General features: G+C 46.2%; 1 protein-coding gene across 1 annotated transcript; it reads left to right on the plus strand.

The window, feature by feature from the left end:
* The first annotated feature begins 308 nt into the window (after positions 1-308).
* On the plus strand, positions 309-16702 carry LOC309378285 (carabin-like). Its single transcript, XM_081926291.1, has 9 exons — positions 309-1654; positions 6413-6512; positions 7448-7555; positions 8397-8503; positions 12370-12484; positions 12871-12936; positions 13623-13812; positions 14328-14482; positions 15637-16702. The coding sequence occupies exons 1-9, from the start codon at positions 1464-1466 to the stop codon at positions 16057-16059; spliced, it is 1455 nt and encodes a 484-aa protein (XP_081782417.1). The 5' UTR covers positions 309-1463; the 3' UTR covers positions 16060-16702.
* Positions 16703-20311: the final 3609 nt, after the last annotated feature.

The following is a 20311-nucleotide window of genomic DNA, read 5'->3' on the forward strand; positions in this document are numbered from 1 at the left end:
TGCCTTCCATTTGGAAATGTGTGAAGCTGGCATAGGAGGGCTTTTCCAAGTCCAGTTGAAATATATACCGTAAACCCCAGATTCAGTAAGTATTACAGGGAAATCATGGCTCCTAGAGAGCAGTGCCTATGCTGCTGCAGCACTAAACAGGGCAGTAACTCTGTGGTTTCCAGATGCTGGACTCCCAACTCCCTTCATTCTTGACCACTGGCTATGTTGACAGGCTGATGGGAGTTGTAGTCTAACAATATCTGGAGGGCACCACATTGACTAGCCCTGGTATGGAAGAAGAACTCTTAACCCTCTTAACCAAAGCGGGTGGGGTGAGGGAGGCTTGGTCAGAGAACTTGAAGCTATTGTTTTCAGCATCTTCTAGCCAATAATGTTGTGCTGGGTGGTTGTTTATGCAGTCAGTGACTCAAGCCAGTGACTTTCCAAATCATGACGCCACACGCACACCACTGGGAACTATGTCTGTAAACACAGCCTTCCCCAGAGATTACAGCCTCACTCGTTTGGCTGAGTGGTTGCAGCTTAGGCAGGAGTAGCACACACTTGTTTCTGACTGATCTCTAAATGATCCAGACCAGCTGGATTCTTTCACGTGCCCCACTGGGTCCATTTTGTATACCAACCAGTGGTTTTGTCATAAATTCAGTGGAAGCTGGTCCTTTTGGGTGCAACCTCAGCCACCTCAGTCTGTCCTCAGCCTACCTGCCTCCTTACACCCAGCCCAGGGAGGGTAGGAATATCTGTCAGCTTCCTCTTCTTTATCATCAGTGTTGCTCTTATAGAACTCAGCAGGAATGAATATGGGAGCAAAACTAGATTCAGTTAGCTCCACCCGACATTGACTCTGGCTCCACCTACTGTTGGGCTCCCAGCCTTCTGCCCTACCAGTCTCAATGAGCATCAGCCACCACTGCATATATAGGTGTTCACTTTAACCACACATTTTTCAACATAGTGGTATATTGACTGCAGTGCCAGACCTAGGATTGGGAAAACCCAGGCTGAGAACACATTGAACTCAATTGCCAGTCAGTTTAGAGTGTACTAAGTACACTGCAAACAGCCTGACTTGGAGTAAAGCTATGTTTGTACATGCGGAGCAGGTGAAAGAAGGTAAGGCCATTCGCTGGGGGTGTTGGCTACCTTCCAAGTCTCCCTGTAGGAAGCTGTCTAGTGTTTAGCTTCCCACATATTTTCAGATCCCCACATTTCTCTCTCTCCCCGCCCCCTTTGCCCTGTTCACTTTGCAAAGCTCTGGGTGCTGTCAGTTGCATCAGGAAATGGTTGTGGGAGGAAATAGCTTACAGAGCTTTGTGGGGAACTAGAGTCACAGGAGTACTGAGAAGGGGCCCAATCATAGACGCAGCTCCCTGTTTCTCATTATTCAGATGTGAAGTCAAGGGTGCAGTAGCAACTAGCCTGAGATAAGGGTGCTGTTCTCGGACAGAAGGATGTCGGACCTCACTCTTTCCAAAGAGCTCCCTGATGTGAGCCAAGCTGCGGCTGAATTGCCAGATGCCTTTGATTTATCCCTGAACGATGATGCCAGCTCTCTGGGCTCCGACTCCGAGCTGAATGGGATGCCTCCATATCGCCAAGCTGATCGCTATGGCTTCATCGGGGGCAGTAGCCTCCAGAATGGGTAAGGCAGGCCTTCTGTTGCAAAGACCATGGGGAAAAGGGGGAGGAAGCTTTGGGAGAGGGTGAAGCAGCGCTTTTTGGAAGATGACATTGAATACCTCTGCATGATAGCAGTTTTCAAGATGGCGGGACACATTATGCCCCAGAATTATCATTTCTAGATCCTTGCTTGCTGGTCCAGTTTGTAAAGGCAGGTACAGGTTTCTGGAATGTGATGAGCATCATCCTTCTGAAGGATACTCTCATTCTCATCTGGGTCCTTAATTTCATTAGCAAGAAATGTGATTTAAAACCAAGGAGAAGAAACATATAATTATTGCTTCCAGTTTTGTTTAGGTAGCTCTAAAACACATATTGATAACTGTGAAATGAAAAAGAAGAAGAAGAATGGATCAGGGAATGTGATCCACTCTCATATTTAATTTAAGTGAATTGTGGCTGTTTGGGATACTAGGAATGGGTTTTATTTATGGAGAAGATGAAAAGGGGTCAAGATCCCTGGTACTTAGTTCTAAACCTTCCTTCATCTTTCCATTCCTAGTCTTCCCTTTTCTACAGAAAGAAATTCACAACACATAATAGATGACGATGGCAATAATAATTACAACAACAATAACAATAATAATAATAATAAGCCACCCATCTGACTGGGTTGCTCCAGCCACTCTGGGTGGCTCCCAACAAAATATTAAAGACACAATAAACCTATAGTGTGGTCCCAGGTTTATTACGTAGGAACATGTGGCTCTCCAGATGCTGTTGACTCCAGTCCTACTAGCCCCAACCATGAGTGCCAATGGTTAGGGTTGGATTCCAGCAACATCTGGAGGGCCATAAGCTTCCTGTCCCTGATGTAGGAGGACAGAAATCTTGGCTCAGCTCAAACAATCCATAGAACTAGCAAAAATGCATCCAGTCAGATCAGTGGGGCTTCCCTAACCATTGTGACAGACATGCTCTTCTCATCTGCATCTTTGCTAACTGGGAACATGGAGGCCTGTTTCCATATGTATATCTCATTTGCTGGAGCAGGACAGTGGCTATCGCCTTGCCTGGGGAAACAGATAATTATCACAGATTCAAAGTTTGATACCTGTTAACACTTCTACAATTCAGCATATTTACATGAATAACGTATTGGCCAATTGTACAATTGGTGTCATCAATTCGTCTCATTATCTAGTTATTTCTTTATGAATTTTTCATGTTATATAATTACATACGATCCTCCTGGCTCTCTGCTACAGACATTGGTCATAGCCCAACGTATTCAAAGTATTATATGACCCTGTATCACTCCAAATAATTTCCCCCCAAACTTTATTCAGCATTCTGTGTGTTATTTTGACCTTCCTTGGTGAAGCTATACAAACTGCGACAGACTGCAGATGTACCTGCTTCATGTGTACTCTAATGGCAATCTTGAGGCAATCTGAAATCTCATTTCTTGCAAAAACTCCCTTCTTGTGTTGAAACTGATAAGGTCTTATTCAATAGTTAACATATTCAAGGTTGAATTCTTCATAGGCCTAATGCTTAACAGGAAAACCCCAGGGGATGGTTGGGAAACTAAAGAATTCTGGGCACTGTAAATAGCTAAGTGGTCCTGGGAATTGTAACTCTGTGAAGGGTAAACTATAGTGCCCAGAATTCTTTGAGGGAAAGAATGTGCTTCAAATGTGCTTTAAATACGGTATATAATTTGTTTGCAGTCATATAGAAACAAGCCCATGTGTTGTTGTTTTCCGCCTGGTCAGTTGCCTTCCTTAAATCACCATCAAAACCCTATCTTTATTTTATTACAGTTATTTGCAATGGGGAAATGGCTGCAGTAGGTAAGGTTGATAGATGCTGTTGATTGGGATGGTATAATTTGAAACAAGGACTTCTAAGATGTAGAGGGGATGCAGTCCATAGGCTTCATTTGTCAAGCTTCAATACTCCAGGAATATTTTCAGTGCAGGGTTAAAACTGCTTAGCAAAGTGGTTTCATGTATTGGAAAAGACATAAAGTGGTGCAGGGGAAATTAAAAAGCAATCCAGATTGACTTTTTGCATAATGGAACTCAAGAGAAATTGACCCAATCATTGTTGCTTGCAGTCTAGAATTTAGGTAGCTAGTAGAGAGTGGGGAGATTAAGTCTTGGTGGAAACAGATTGCCCACCTCCCTCCCTTACTTCTACATAGCTCATCCTTTAATGTTTGTCCCATTTTCTGTGGTTTGCTTTTAGGTACACCACTTAGATACGTAAATGATTACGTGGTATACAAGTGTGATAAATAAATAAATGAAACAATGCAATGCAAAGTCGAGCTCTCTGTATGCATATTAATACTAGATAGATTCTCTAGCTGGCTTGAAGTCCAACTTGTAACAGGGCTATAAAGACTGGGCTGGAATTAGCAATGGACCGAATGTTAAGATTTACTGTAAGGTAGAAGAAGAAGCCTCCATAGGAAAATGTCTCTGCCTACCTATGAACTAACACTTCCTGTTATAGCAATCATGAGTGGCCACATCCTCTCACTGTGTCCATGACAACTTGTGCGCCATGGCAACAGGGGTGGTTACAGTGGTTAGTGACAAGGTTTCTTCAACTTGCCTGCGTGCAAGGCGTACTGCACAGGAGATTCAGAAGCCCTGCAAATCTACATCAGTTTGACACCACTGCAAATCTGCATCAGTTTCAATGCAACTTAATACAACTTTAGCTTTCATAACTTCCCCCAAGGATCATAGAAAACTGGAGTTTAGTGAGATGCTGAGACTTACCTGTTAAAGATAAAAAGTTTTTCCCTTCTTCCTGGCCAATGTACAATCTTCTTCCTGGGAAAGAGAGCATGAAAGTCAAATTTATGAAAAGGCTGCTCCTGACCATCTATATTTATTGAACATTCATCCTGATTTGCCTGCACAAAGCTTACGCGGAAGTTAGATAATATCCAGCCTTTATTTAACATTCTTTCTGATTTGTTTAGTTACAATGACAGTGATGCTTCATCCTGATTTGCTTGCAGGATGCTAACATGTCTTCCCGTTTTTCATTCTACAATTTTCAGTGCATTTCTCTGTCACTCAAGGAACATGACACATAAAAACAGGAATGTAAGGAGCCATGCTGTGTTTCTGGATCTACAAAACTGAATATTTCTCTAGAGGGGTGGGGGAGAAACCAAGTAGCCAACCCCCCAAACGTATTTTAAGATTTATTCAGTGTTTAAGTGCTCATTACACCATTTGTTTAGGGCTGCTCTGTATTTGCTTACTAATTACAGTTAGAACTTAAACCAAGAGGGCAGAAAGTAGATCGGGATCAACTGGTAGATCTGTGGCTAATCTGCTGTAGATCAGCAACAGCTGTCAACAACAGAAAAGCTTTCTGCTTTCTGATTAGACTGCTGAAAAAGAAAAGCAGGGGAAGGAAATGGGAACAGCTTTTTGTGCAAAGGGATATGTGAAGTTGGTTCTACTACTGCTCACAAGTTCCTATGCTGAGCATGTGCTCAGAAACATCCTGCTTCTTAATTCTTAGCATATGCCTGCCTGCCTGAGTCACTATTTGGCACCGAGTTCCAGCTGATGGGCCTCGGGGTTCTAAGAGAAAAACCCAAACTGGATCCCACAGACCTGAAGTGCATGGGGCTGCCTTTGACTGTTTGGAAATCACAAACAGAGCAGAGCATGGTGGCTAGATCCATAACTGGGACAAGAAGCACTGAATATATAGCACTGGCAGAGCCATCTTTCCCATTGGTCTTAGTGGTTCGTTGTGCCAGAGGCGCCCAAACAAGTGGGGGAGCTGTGCAGCTTTGCTGGCAGCCTCCCCCTTTCCCTGCACGCCCGCCATTTGCGCCCCACCAACTATATGGCTGGCATGCGTGCGGCTTCCTTCCCAAGCCTCCGCAGGAGGAGAGCAATCCCCACAGAGGCTTAGGATGGAAGCTGCGCACGGCTTCCCTCCCAAGCATCTGCATCTGCTAAAGATGGCCCTGCTTCTCCTCCTCCTGCTTCCTGGTGAAAGGCGGTGTGCAGCCTTCCTGGGCTGCCTTTTCTGGTGCCCCAACGCCGGAGAGCATGTCCACCAGCATGTTTTCCTGCTTGATCGCTGCCACCCTGCCGGGGATCGGGGCAGTGGGGGAGGTAGAGGACATTTTCCACCGCCTCCTCCCTTGTTTTGGAGTTGCGGGGGGGGGGGGCAAAGGGATCTTTGCACCACGGTGCTGGATATGCTTAAGACGACCCTGAGCACTGGTTCTGACATTACTATGTTAGCTGCTGATTTGTTTCCAGGCCCAATTAAAAGTGCTGTTTTTTTACTTTTAAGGTCTTAGATCGCTCAGGAGCGCTAAATCCATAGGAAGCTGCCCAGAACCCAAGATCATCAACATCCTGAGGCCTGTGGGTGGCAATGAGTGTGCTTTTTCTGACGTAGCTCCCTGTAGTAGTGGCCATTTTTGCATTTGCACCTCAAAGGAAAGTGGTTCTGAGGTGGATCTGAAGGAATGACAACTTGCCTCATTTTTACATTAGTATTATTTGATTCGTTTGTTGCCTAATACATAGCAGCCTCTAGATGAATTGCAAATAATTTTAAAATGCACTAAAAAAAATTTAAGCAGCCCTCAATAAATTAAACATTGTAAGATTGGCTAGCTGCATCTAAAGAGACATGATGGATGCGTTAAAAAAGAAAGTGGCAAATAAGTGAGGGAAGAGGAAGATGTCCTCAGCCTTGTTCTTGTTTCTCCCACATATAGCCTAGGGCAGCCCACAGTTGAGCTCATCCGGCACCGTGAGACCAAGTGGCTGGAGATGACAAGTCATTGGGAGAAAACCATGGCCCGGCGTTACAGAAAGGTAAGAGGAAATTGGAGATAATTTGCTTTATTGTTGATACTGCTATCCTCTTTAAATGGAGCATTTGATGAGTCCCATTAGGATCAGAAAATAACGTTCACAAGGAGTTTCTCTCACTGGCTCATAGACAAAGAACAACAGCCCATATTCTGCCTACACAATCAGAATTTGCTCCACGTTTTTGGAGACATGCTCCTCCCCTAGCAAGGGTATTCACCAGCATTTTTAAATCCACCCTCCCTGATCTTCCTCCAAATACTAGCACAGTGAGAAGAGATCATGGCAGAACCATGGTTCAGCTTGGTGGAAGTTGTAGTCTAGCAACATCTGGAGGACCATAGGTTAACCATTCCTGATTAGGGAAAGAGTGCAACCCCATTCAGACCAGGTTGAATACCACCTCCTCTGACTGATAAACCACATATCCACAGTACCTCCATCTTGTCAAGGAGACTGAGTTTTAGTTTATTGATCTCCTAACATATGCAATTTTTTTTACTGATTTCATTGTGGTTTATATTTTATTGTATATATTGTTGTACACTACCATGTTATATGTTGTATGAAATGACAATATATACTCTCAAAATAAATGAATCCAATATATACTCTCAAAATAAATGATTCCAGTCCATTACTGGTCCCAGACGCCAATCTAGCATTTATGCAGCCTCAACAAAATGAAATGTAAAGGAGAAACAGAGCTGGGAATCATCATCAACCACATACCGATGACACCTTGCCCTAAATCTGCACTTGACCCTCATTCAAGGGTTTCGTGTGGATGTTAAAAGGCATGGGAAACAAGATGGACACCTGCCAGCTATCTCTGGCCCCAGCCTTGACTGGCTCTATGATGGGCCTGCATTTGGGTCCATCTTATGATGGAGCATTGTACAGGATCACTGTTTTGCTGATGAGGTCTGTTGGCTCAGGTAAAGCTGCTATGCCGGAAGGGGATCCCTTCATCCTTACGTGTCCGCTGTTGGCCTCTGCTGTGTGGAGGACAAGCCAAAATGATGAGGAACTCCGGAAAGTACCAGGTGAGGTCACATCTCGTGCAGCTGTACTCGCACTCTGACATTCCTGTAGGTCTCTGCTTGCTGCAGTTTCTGCCATTACTCACCTCCTCATCCTCTTCTTCCATGTCCTCTTCCTGTAAACCCTCATGTCATTTCATGGTTCGTTGCGCAACTCATCACCTTCTTCTTACTGGCTGAGATTGCTGATTTGGATATTTTACATTATCATCTGGTGGCTGCCCAGACATAGTTATAGCTAGAGCAGTTCTCATAGCAAGTAAGGAATGTTGTGCAGTGCAGTATAATGCTACAAACAATTACCTTGAAGTAAGTCTCCTTTAAGATAATGGGACTTAAGTCAACATGCATAGGATTGGGCTGTTAAACTTGCTGTTCTTCATTCTGGCTGGAAGGAAACCGTGACCTTGCCATTGTTTATTCCTTTGCATGTTTCCACTTATTTAATCAACTCATATACTGCCTTTCAGGGCAAAGCTTTCTCAAGGCAGCTCACAAACAATCTATGGAAAAACAATCTGAAACGATGTTTAAATACATCCAAAACAACCCAATTACAAAACTAAAACAGCAGCAGATGAAAAGCCCAGCAATTTTGGTGAAATGTAGATTGAAACAACAACAAAAGTTATCTAGGTCTGTTTGCGCCTAAAAAAGTTGGAACCATATATACTTCCTTCAGGAATAGTCTGTATCTCTCTGTCTCTGTCTCTGTCTCTGTCTCTGTCTCTCTCTCTCTCTCTCTCTCTCTCTGTGTGTGTGTGTGTGTGTGTGTGTGTGTGATCTCTCCTGAATCTAGTAACCCTTCTATCCAGGTCATTCTGAAAGTAGTTTGTTGTTGTAGGAGCTGCAGGAGATACCTGGTGATCCTCAATGGGTGGAGACAATCAGAAAGGACATTCATCGCCAGTTCCCTTTCCATGAGATGTTTCTGTCCCCTGAAGGGCCTGGGTAAGTGAAGGGCTAATAATGTGAACAGGAGAGGCAGATTAATTTCTGAATAGACAACCACAGGGTTTAAAAGGTGTGGAGTTGAATGGAGGGTCTTTCAGCAAGTCAAGTTTCCTGAATGCTGCGTAAGAAACACTTTTAAAATAAAATGTAAACATGCTTCTTCTGTAAGCCATATGAAAGTGAAAGAAGGCTAGGCTGGCTGTGCTTCTTCACTTAATGTGGAGGTTTCATGGAATCTTGCTGTAGAACTTGAACAGGGGAGCACACATCCAAACTTTAAATGAAAACAAAGCTGGACAAATACTAGTAAATGGGCTTCTGACACTCATTCCCACAATTTTGGTGTTCCTTTCCCTTTTATATTTAAACAGAATTCTTGAACGGGTGTACTCTACCATTCTCCAGTTGCCTAGGTGCAGACATGGGGTTGTATTCAACGTAACACTCAAGTGAATTTTTCCTTGTGCAATGGGACATTCTTACCCCTTTGGTTCCTCTGTGCACTCCCTAAATCTGTTCTAGGGCTTCCTCCAACCCTTCAGAGCAGATCTGGAGGTGGCAGGGGGCAGGGGAAGGAGGAATCCCTTTGTACTTAGTGGTCATCCTTGTGTGCACATGCAACTATTTTGTTGAACACTGCCCACAATCTCCCTGTTTGAGAAAGGAACCATAGCTCAGCGGCAGAGTATGCAGCAGGTCTCTGGTTCAACCCTTGGCATCTCCAGTTAAAAAGCATTAGGTAGCAGGTGATAGAAGAGATATTTGCTTTTGAACCAGGAGAACTGCTGCCTGTCAAAGTGGACAATACTGGGCTGGATGGGCAAGCAGCCTGATGTGATGCATGGCAGCTTACTATGTTCCTATTATAGTTTCATTTCTCTGGCTTTGAGAGCAGGGAAGTGAAATGCGCAAGTTTCCAAGCCTGAAGTTCTAGCACATGTTGTGAGTTACAGAAGAGCCTCACAAAGGAAAGGAAACCTGTGGCCGGAGGCAGGGGCAGAGGAAGGGGGGTGCGGTGGGTGCGGTCCGCCCCGGGTGTCACCACTGGGGGTGACAAAATGCCGGGCAGCACTCACCATGGAGCCTGCAGTGCGCCCAAGCCATGCATCTCACCTGGGAAAGACGCGGTGGCTTGGGCACGTGCAGGCCCCGCACTGCCCAAACGGTCCACTTGCTGCCTCCCCCCAGCTGTAGGGCAGCAGAGTGGGAGGAGGCAGGCAGACCCCAGAGGCCCCATGGTCCGCCCCACCCCTTTGGGCAGCTCGCCCTGCCCCAGGCGCCCAAGCAGCTTCATCCACCGCTGGCTGGAGCACACTTTACACACACAGTCTTGTGAATGAGGACTCTGTCCATGACATCACAACCTGGAAGGCCTTGCCAACAGCAGCCAAGTTGCCTAAGTTCCCTCCAGAGACAAAGCAGGAAATTGTATCTGTATTGCCTTTCTAAACGTGGCTGCAAAAGACACACTCTTACGCCATTAATATTAATGGAGACACACAAGAGGGAATCATCACCATGCTGATGCCCTGCTTGTGAGTTTTCAGGGGGGTCTGGCAGACCTGCGGCAGAGACAGAAGGCTGGAGGAGAGGAACATGAATTAGCAGCAAGGCAGTCCTGATGTTCGTAATGGATATTTATTTATCTGTAGGCATCCAGGGAAGGTGGGTTGCACTCGAGAGCACATCCAGTGCAATTTGAATCTCCCAGAAACCTTGAAGACAGAACACAAGCAAAACAAATATCAAAATTATTAGAGCATTAGAGTATAATTATTTCAGCCACAGTTAAATACTTGCACACAATCTATCACCCTGTAGCTGCGGGGCAGGGAAGCTGGTGCCCTCCAGATGTTGTTGGGCGACAACTCCCACTATATGACCCTTGACCCAAGCCGTGCTGGCTAGGGCTGGTGAGTTTTGAAAGTCAAACAACATATGGATGGCCACAGATTCCCTGTCAGGCTAACAGTGCAATCCTATACATGTCTACGCAGAAGCAAGCCTCACTGAGTCCAAATAGGATTTCAGCCTCAGAGTACCTAATCTGTACTGCTCTGCTATCTGTGCTAGCATAGCGCTCTCTCTCTCTCTCCCTCTCCTCCTAACAGGTAACATGAACTTGTTTCCTTTTGGATATATTGGCATGTGATCAGAGGCAGGGGAAAGGTTGCATATGGGAAGCCCTGTTTCATTGTCTTCTGAAACAGACTGAAGCTTTCTATGAAGTACAGGTTGCGATTTCCGCTTGGAACAAGGGGACCGTGTGACGCTATAGTAACCAACCCAAGGAAGCCCTGCTTTTATTTTTGTTTCATTTCCTCTAGGGGGAGCCAAAGAGCCTTTATTCCTACATGCAGCTGACATAGTTCAACCCATACTTAGTTCAAACTTCTTTTTACTTTTATTTTTTTGTTTCCTCTTTGTTTTTTTGTTTCCTCTTACGTCATTTTGTTTCCTCTTGTCATTTTAGCTACCTTGTTTCATCATTATCATTTTAGTACTATCTAATGTACTAAGACGGGGTTCTTATTTTTCTCTGATGCTGCTGGCATAGAAAACTGCTTTAGCCCAAGTCAGATTCTTTGCCCCATCTAGCCCAGTGATTGTCTAGTCTGGCTGTTGTGACAACCAGCTGCTGTGGAGGAATCTAAGGAGTCATCCAAAATAGTTTTTTCAGACCTGGGACCCACCTTTAACCCAGACATGCATTTGGGAACCCATTTCTTCTTGTGTGTTTACTATATATTTGCCTGGCAGCAGTGCTGCTGTTCCGACCCACCTCAGTTCAGGCTGGAACTCAGTAGTGGGTCCTGATCCAGCTCCCTTTGAAGACCAGTGATCCAAAACACTCTTCCTGCATTGCCAGAATGCAGCCAAACAGACAGTATGCATGCCCTGGGACTATAATAAACAAATCAGTAATCCAGATTCTGCACACAGAACATCAGCTATATATGCATACACTTATTTCCTTTTCATAATTATTTTAGGCTTCAGTTTTTCAAACAAATTGGAATGATCTAGCAAGGATTGGGATGGAAGAGATTAGAAAATAAAGGTGTTTGGGGAGAAAAGGACATCAAATGTGGTAATAGGTGGGCAGAGGGACAAAAGAATAATAGCTGCGGCAGAAGGAGAGGAGTGGGGGAACCACTTTTTAAAGCCATGAAAAACAAGGAGGAAATAGAGCAGGAAGGAAGGAAGAGTGATGGGGTGGGTGAACGGGGTAGCTTCAAAAGCTGTTGGTGAATACATGAAATGAGGTCAAGCCATGGGTTGTACTATTTCACTGACCACTTGGAAGAGACGCTTAACGCTGCATTCGTTTTTTCATTTTCCTCCTTCCCCCCTCTCCTCCACAAGCATGAGAGCTGGCAATTGAGGGTTGCTTGTTTCTAAATGACATTCTTTAGGATGCCCAATTCCAAGGCAGCTGACTCTGTTTATTCATTTATTTATTGGCAGTATTTATAAGCTATTTAATATTCAAATGTCTAAAGCAGTTTGTACACATAGGGCTGTATCCAAAGGAAGGCTGAGTAATGTGTCTCATCAGTGCAAGTGATTCCCCCCCTCCTACCCCATGTATCTCCTAAATCTGCTCTAGGGGTTCACTCAACCCTCCAGAGCAGATTTGGGGAGAGTGGAGGTGAGAAAGCCCTGCTGTGCTACTGGAAGTCCTTGCATGGGCTTCCACTAACAGGACCAGTTCATTGAATCTGGCCTGTGGTCTAATGTAGGACAACAGGAAAGTGGAGCAGGTCTGCTTTTTCTGTCTGGATTGATTGGATGGGTGTAACTTAATGTAAGGCTGTGTCTATGAATTCCGGTCTTCTCTCTAAGCCTCTGTTCGTTTACAGGCAGCAAGGACTCCTGCAACTATTGAAAGCCTACACGGTGTATCGGCCCCAGGAGGGTTACTGTCAGGCCCAGGGACCGCTGGGTGCTTTGCTGCTCATGCACATGCCTGCAGAGGTGAGTCTTATGCCAAGTTACACATACTGTCTGACTTTTTCTGACCCAAAACCAAGCTTGTGTGTCTTCTAGGGCATGCTCTCACCCCAAAAAAGCACGGTGTGTGTGTGTGTGCAGCGTGAGAGCAGGCAAGATCACAACACCCAAAATGGCCACCAATATATTGCACAAAAAGAATGGGATGTCTGGGATTTTCCATGGCACTTGAAGGGGATGCCCTTTGTTCCTATTGGTATCATGATTCCTTCCTCTTCTTTATTAGCATCATTTCTCTCATTCTTTCCATCACACTCCTTTCCCTTCCCTCCTGCCTCCACCCCGGCCCCCCCGCCGCAGTTCCCATTTGCCTGAATGTTTCACTAATTCAGCCTACTTGTCCTTTCCAGCAAGCCTTCTGGTGCCTGGTGCAGATCTGCGACTGCTACCTGCCTGGCTACTACAGCCCCAAGATGGTAATAGACTGGGGGAAGGAGGAGAGTCCTCCCTGGGGCAACAGGAAGTGGGCACTTGTGACGCTGAGTCAGGGACATTTCCCACTGAGGGCAGAGCTGTGTAGAAACCCCTAAACTTATCTTCTGAGAGCTGTTGTCAGATAATTTGGGGGAGGGTGGAGGTGCTGTTGGACTACAACTCCCATCAGCGCCACCCAACATGGCCACTTGTGAGGCGTCCAGCAACATCTGAAAGACACCAGGTTGGGGCAGATTGATCTAGGATTATTGTGGATGTGGGCTGACTTGGTGGGAGGAAAGAAATGTCTGATTTGTAGGGCCTCAATCTCAAGTACTGGTAGGGTCACCACCATTTTGAAGATATGGCGTTTGCACGTTTGAATAGCTGAATAAAAGACAGGGATTTAAGAGCTGCAGCTTTCAACAGCGATGACTGTGAGGGAACCTTCAGCAGTTGCTTTTTGGCCTGTCGCACAGCTGCTGAGGTGCAAGAGTTTTGCCAGATAAAATGAGCAACATAGACTCCGGAAACAGTTTCTGGCAAATTAGAAAGAGCCATTCATTTTGAAAGATGCGAAAGGTGGAGTTTGTGGGTTATGACGGGATGAAGTCCTTCGGGACAGTATCTGAGAACATGTGACCAACCATATATTTAACCACGACATTTTCTCTCCCTTCTCCTGCAGGAAGCGCTGTTGCTGGACAGCGAAGTGTTTGTTGCCCTTCTGCGCCGGGTGTGCCCCAAGGCACTTAAGCACTTGCAGAAGCATGGCGTGGGCCCTCTGCTCTACATGCCAGAGTGGTTTCTGTGCCTCTTTACCCGCAGCCTGCCCTTTCCCACAGTGCTGAGGGTGTGGGATGCCTTTCTCAGTGAGGGTGAGTGGCTGTCATGGACTTAGGGAACTGTGGGCCTATTCAAAGGGTGGAGGAAGAGAGAATCTGTGGGCGAAACATCACAAGGCTCAATGGAGTGGTTAGAGTTGGCAGAGGCCTAGGTGAGGAATGTTTGTTTTGGAGCATAGAAACATAGGAACCTGCCTTTTACTGAGTCAGGTCATTCATCCATCTAGCTCAGTTTTGCCTGCAATGGCTGGCAATGGCCCTTCAGGGTTTCACACAGATGTCTCTCTATGCTCTACCTGGAGATGCCAGGGATTGAACTTGGGACCCTCTGTGTACAAGGCGGATTGTCTACCTCTAAGCTATGTGTTACACCAAAGGTCCCACCTCTAGCTGAAAAGGTCAGGTAGCCGGTGATGTAGAAGGTGTTCTCTGGCCAAGACTCTGCCAAGAAGAAGAGACATTTCTGAGCAAGTAGCCTGGTCCTAGTATAAGGGAGTTTCTTACCATATCTGAGTGCCCTAAACTCTGCCCCGATTTTTCTTCTGCAGGGATCAAGGTGCTGTTTCGTGTGGGGATGCTGTTGATCCGCTTAGCCCTGGGCTCCTCAGAGAAACTACGTGACTGCGCAGGGGTGGTGGAGACCCTGGAGAAGCTGCGCAGTATCCCAGCTCACCTTCTGCAAGAAGACACATTCATGGCTGAGGTAGAAACCACTGGAACTCCTCTTCCTGGGACTTTTACCCAGTCTACTGAATTGCCATCAGCAGCAACAGGAGAACATCCTGCACCTGGGCTCGGGGACCTGTGGCCCCTCAGATGTTGTTAGACTCCAACTCCCATTAACGCCCCCGCCCTGCCAGCATGGCCAGTGGCCAGGGGTGATGAGAGCTGTTGTCCAGCAACAACAGGAGAGCCCCAGATTCCTTATCCCTGCCCTACATTTAAATTACCTGCAGCTCCCTTTCTTGTTTCTGTCTGCATCAGATACAGCAGGCTCCCTCTGTGTGTGTTAGGATTGCCAAAAAACCTGCTCTTATGCCTTTCACAGAATCCTGATGTGCAAAAATAAGCAGGCAAAGCTTTTCATGACATAGAATCATTGAATTGTAGAGCTGGAAGACATGAAGAAGTGTGTTCACCTGTTAATGACTGCAGGTCCTGCCTAGGAGCAAGAGGTGATTAAGAAAATTGGCAGCCCCAGTGAGGGTGATCATGGGGAAGAAATAATTGTCAAGCTTCAGTTAAACTTTCACCTAGGCATCCCTCAACTGCATAGTCCATGGGACGATTGCCCTGTAGCTTATATGCTCACACGTTTTGAGTCCCCTTCCAACTCTGTGATCCTATGGCAGGGAGCCATGGCCAAGCCTGGCTGCAAGATGAACATGCTACATGTGCTTGTGAATGTGTTTGCCATGCTCCCAAATTTTATTTTTATGTGTATGGTTACCCATAAAAACAACAGAATAATGGGGAAAGGGCCGCCTGAAAACAACCTTTCCCCAGCCAAGCTTTCTTGGGGGCAACACCAGCTGAACACATTGCCTCAAGGAGCTCTACTCACAACCACTAGTCTGTGTACAAACACACACACACACACACACGTGTCAGCTGGCAGATCTGCTTGGCTCTGCTGTCTCATACTGGCCAGCCTCTATCCAACAAGCTTTCAGTTTATCGGCTGCTATTCTTCTGCTTCTCCCTTCCTCACTTTCTATCTGTTGATAGATTCCTAACATTATGACAGCCATTCCAGATTGCCTTCTTGGGAATCCCCTTTCCTTAGGCAGCAGGCCCCAAATCCCAAGTTACAGGTTTGGGGCCTCAGATCCTAAAAGCTTTCCTTGTATCTGGCAGGTACATGACGTGCCCATCTCAGACCGTGATCTGGAACGTGAATGCAGAGCCCAACTGAAGAAGCTGCGCGCATCTCGGCCTGACTTCCAGTACAGCCCAGAACTTCGGCTGTCTGGCTCAAAGGCCATCTTTGATGCACAGCAGCTGGAGTACGCGCGGAATGACGAGGAGGATCCTGGAAGCCGCACCCATACATTCACCATCCCCCAGATCACGGTTGATCCTCCTCCTCCATCCCCCAATGAGAAGAAGAAGCTGGAGAAGGCCTCTGAAGCACCAGGCCAGAAGAAAATGAAGACGAGAAAGAAGCCGGATACACGAGGGAAGACCTTTCACTTCATGCCACGTCCCACCAGCAGAACAGAGGGAAGGCTGGAGCCAGACGTTGTAGGAAGGAAGTCTTCCTTCTATGTAGATACATGATTCTGAACGTGGATCTGAAGAGGTTCTGAACAGAGCTAGGCCTCTGCAGAGGAAACAAAATCCAAGCCTCTGTCACTGCCCTGGTTTCATTGTGCATGTCATCATCTGTAGCACATGATGCCTTGAAGCCTCTGCTCAGTTTTTAAAAAGAAAGATTCAACAGTTCCTCATTCAGGAGCCCTGCTCCTTAAGCCCTGATGTGTGGCAGTGCATGGAGGGAGATTCCATTCTTCCTACCCTTGGCGGCAGACGTTTTACCTACAGATTTAGGAGGTGGGTATTATTTGGCTAAAAGGGGTAGGGGTTAGGGTTAGGGTAATGTGGATTTCATTGAGGGGGGCCCCTCTACCTTTCTCCTGGACGTGTGGAAACTGGCACTCACCATATAGCTAATGATAAATCTATGCCAGGTGGGCACCTCATCAGTTCAGACCTCAAAATGATTGCAAAGCCACTATGTGACAAGAGGGTGTTAAAAGTCAATGGAAAACAGCAGCTGGGAAAACCAGGACTGCTGGAAACAAGAGTCAGGAATGCCAGCTATGGAAATGGTTTGGGACAATCATCATCTGCATTCTCAGGAACTGAGTGAGCAAATGGTGTCACTATCAGAGAAAAGTCCTGGTGTGCAAATGCATACACACACACACACACACACACACACACACACATGTGTCATTCAGACTCATGCAGCCAGGTGGCCCCTGTTGCCAGTCAAGAGAAGAAGAGGAAGGTGGCAGTGTTATAAGTAAAATAACACACACTATGTTTCCCCCAATCCTTAGTTTCCCATACTAATAAGATACACATCACTGCACACAAGGATTTCCCCACTCAGGCAGCAGGCATAAGAGCTAGTGGGGAGGGGAGGTTCTGGAAAACAGTGTCAAGTTTTATCAAGGCTAGCTCACATCCAGAATGCAGCTTTAATAGAGTATCTCATTTTGTTTTTAAAAAGATGTCGCCCCCAACAGCATGGCAAAAATTCTTTTAGTTCCTCCTGTGAGCAGTAGCACACACATGCCTGAATAATGACACCACAGGGGAGAAACTTGCCATGGCCTGGGCGATTCCATCACCCCACCCGCACCCCAGACAAATGTTATCGTCCTTGCTAGTGGTAACTAGTTTAGTCCCTTGTCAGATTATGTGGAGAGAGACAGCAGAGCACCTGCAGGGATGTCTCCTCAGCTAATCCCCTCCTCAACCTGGCCTGACACCTGCACCTGTTCGGCTCCCCCCAGCATTAGTGCTCAAACAGGATTAAGTCCACCCTGCAAATTGCACGAGGTTTGGAAGTCTCTCCCTATGACAAGGCATGGGCCTGAGAGTAGATGAATGTACCGAGTGAGCCACAGATGTGATCCAGTCCCAGGCCATTAGGAGGAAAGGTTACAACATTGATGTCTTTTTGACATATCAAGTCAAAACGGAAGCTGGCCAGCTTGTGCGAGTCTACACTTTTTAAAAAGCTGTATGAGTCCTCCTGACTCCTAGCTATGGCCAAGCTATGGGGTGGGGCCAATTTGTATTTCTTGGTCTTCAATCTGTCTCCCATGTAGCAGTGGCAGGCTGTAAGCCTTCCAGCCAGGCCTCTACCATTGCGCACACATGGCTCCTTCCGAGTTGCCCTAGTCATCCCCCTGAATCTTAAGAAAACGAGGGAGGCAGGGGCACATTTGTTTGGCCTGCACCAGAACCAGGGACAACCCCCAAACCAGCTAGGGGACAGCTTGTCATAGTTTTTAGCACCTCTGTGGACCCTGAATGCAGCTGTTGTCAAACCAACATCTGTTGAGAGCTGCTCAGAGTCACCTGGCAACTTACTGTAACAACTTCATGGTGGGTTCCAGCACCTATTTTTATTGAAAAAAGCACTGAGCAAGATCTTTTGGGGTTTTAATGCTGTGAGCCCCTCCATCTTAGGCTGAGGTTGTATATATGTGTAAATAAACCATACTATATATCATTGAGACACCACAGTCTCCACTGTCCCCCATTCCAAGGAAACTGAACCCAGGGCCTAGAACCCCTGAAATCTCACACCACTTGCAGGGTGGGGTGGGGTGCAACAATACAACTGCCAAAAGCAAAGCACAGATGCAGGTTCCAGCAGGGATAACTGGAAATGGGTGTGGCAGTTATAGGGGGAGAGGCCAATCAGGAACTAGCTCAAAATCAGCTGACCTGTTTAGTGGAATGAGCAGGAATGGTTGGCAGAGCACAGTGCATGGAATGAATGTAGACAGTGAAACTTGGCTCATTATTTTACACTGAGTGACAAATTCCAGAGGGGTAAAAGCCGTGTTGGTCTGTTGCAGCAAAAACAACAGGGACAAAACTTACTAATTGCCAGCCAGGGACATATGCAATTTATTAAAATGGGAATATATAAATCAACCACAAGGTGTCTCTGTGTTGTGTAGAAATACAGCAAGTTGTGGTTTAATTGAGCAGGGATCTGTTTGATTTCAGTCTGTAGCTCTTTGCCTTACAAGGACTTTCTTCACCTTGCTGTGATTTCTATCCGCTCCTCTCCATTCTCAGTGGCGATGGCATGGCATTGTGCTGCCAAAGGAGAAATAGATAATTAGGATCCCAACTTGTGGGATCCAACACTGTTGCTTGTTGAGGGACCCATTTCAGCTGTGAGACAAACAGGTTTCAGGTTACATACAAGGAATGAGGCTCTCCTTTGAACAGTGAAGCGGATCATGGATTGACATGTGCAGAACTTTCTGCATGTTTACAAATGCCTTGTAATAATACAGCTCACAACATCTTAAACCATTTTTTAAATTTTACTATTATTTTTTGGCGGAAGGGAGAGAATAATCACCTGGTTGTCTGGAGTTCTACTTCACTACAGTGGTGCCTCGCAAGACGAAAAGAATCCGTTCTACGAGTCTCTTCGTCTAATGGTTTTTTCGTCTTGCGAAGCAAGCCCATTGACGGATTAGCGGATTAGCGCTATTAGCGGCTTTTAGCAACTTTTAGCGCCTTATCGGCTTAGCGGATAAGCGGCTTAGAAAAGGGGGGGGAGGGGGAAAAAACCTGCAGGAACTCGCAAGACATTTTCGTCTTGCAAAGCAAGCCCATAGGAAATTTGTTTTGTGAAGCACCTCCAAAACGGAAAACTCTTTCGTCTAGCGAGTTTTCCGTCTTGCGAGGCATTCGTCTTGCGGGGCACCACTGTATTTGTATAAGCTGATAAGAAGCAAAATCCTTTACCTAGAATACTGCCTCTAGTTCAGCTTATGCTTCTTCTAAGTTGTCCATCCTGACTTCTTAGGAATCCCATAACTCTGTGGAATACCGAATGAAAACTGCCACTGTGGTCTTAGTTGAAGAGATTGAAAAAGAGAGCCTTTTCACCCCACTGCAGTTCTGGGAGGTGGTGTGCTTTTTTCCCTCTCCAGGGGAAGGGTCGCAACACACAGGCCCAACTACAGATTTATAGAAGCCTTCAGCAAAGTGCACCATGGTGGGGCCCCTTCTTAGTCAGAGCTCCCCACCCCAGCCATGGGATCACCTGGCAGTGGACAGCCATTTAAATTCCCCACCCACCCCAAAATACAGCATTGCCCCAGGGCATTGTGGGAAATTAAAATGGTCACCCGCAACTGCCAAGTAAGCCAATAGCCAGGTGCCCAGGGTGGGGGATGTTACTTTGAAAACTCTGGAAATACAGGTGTGTTTTATTTATTTTGTTACATTTATACTAGTTGCAGAAAAGTTCAGGAAGGGAGAGTGCTGCTGCACTCAAGTCCTGCTTGTGGGCTTCCCATAAGCGTCTGGCCGGCCACTGTGACAACAGGACGTTGGACTAGATGGGCCATTAGCCTGACCCAGAAGGGCTCTTCTTATGTTCTTATGGCCTGTGCTTTCTCCAAGGATCTCAGAGCAATGTACACACTCCTTCACACATATAACATATCCTTATAACAGCCCTATGATGTAGGCTAGACTGAGAAAGAGCTGCTGGCCCAAGGTCAACCAGTGAGATTTGTGGTAGAGTGGGGATCTGAACTTGGGAATCTCTAGCCCCACCGTCTAACTACTGTCACCACGCTTGGTGATGAAAGGAGAACTTTAATTGTCCCTAGTCACATGCATAATTTCAAGGGATGATGTGGCTATGTAAACTCCGAACTGGTGTAAGTAGGGAGTCAGGTGTTCTCAGAGTGGACTGACTCAGCTGTTCTTCCCAACTGTCACAAATTCCTTGTGCAACCTTGGGGAGGTCACGTTC

This window comes from Podarcis melisellensis (assembly GCF_964234715.1).
Source record: "Podarcis melisellensis genome assembly, chromosome: 1".
In the NCBI taxonomy this organism is placed as follows: domain Eukaryota; kingdom Metazoa; phylum Chordata; class Lepidosauria; order Squamata; family Lacertidae; genus Podarcis; species Podarcis melisellensis.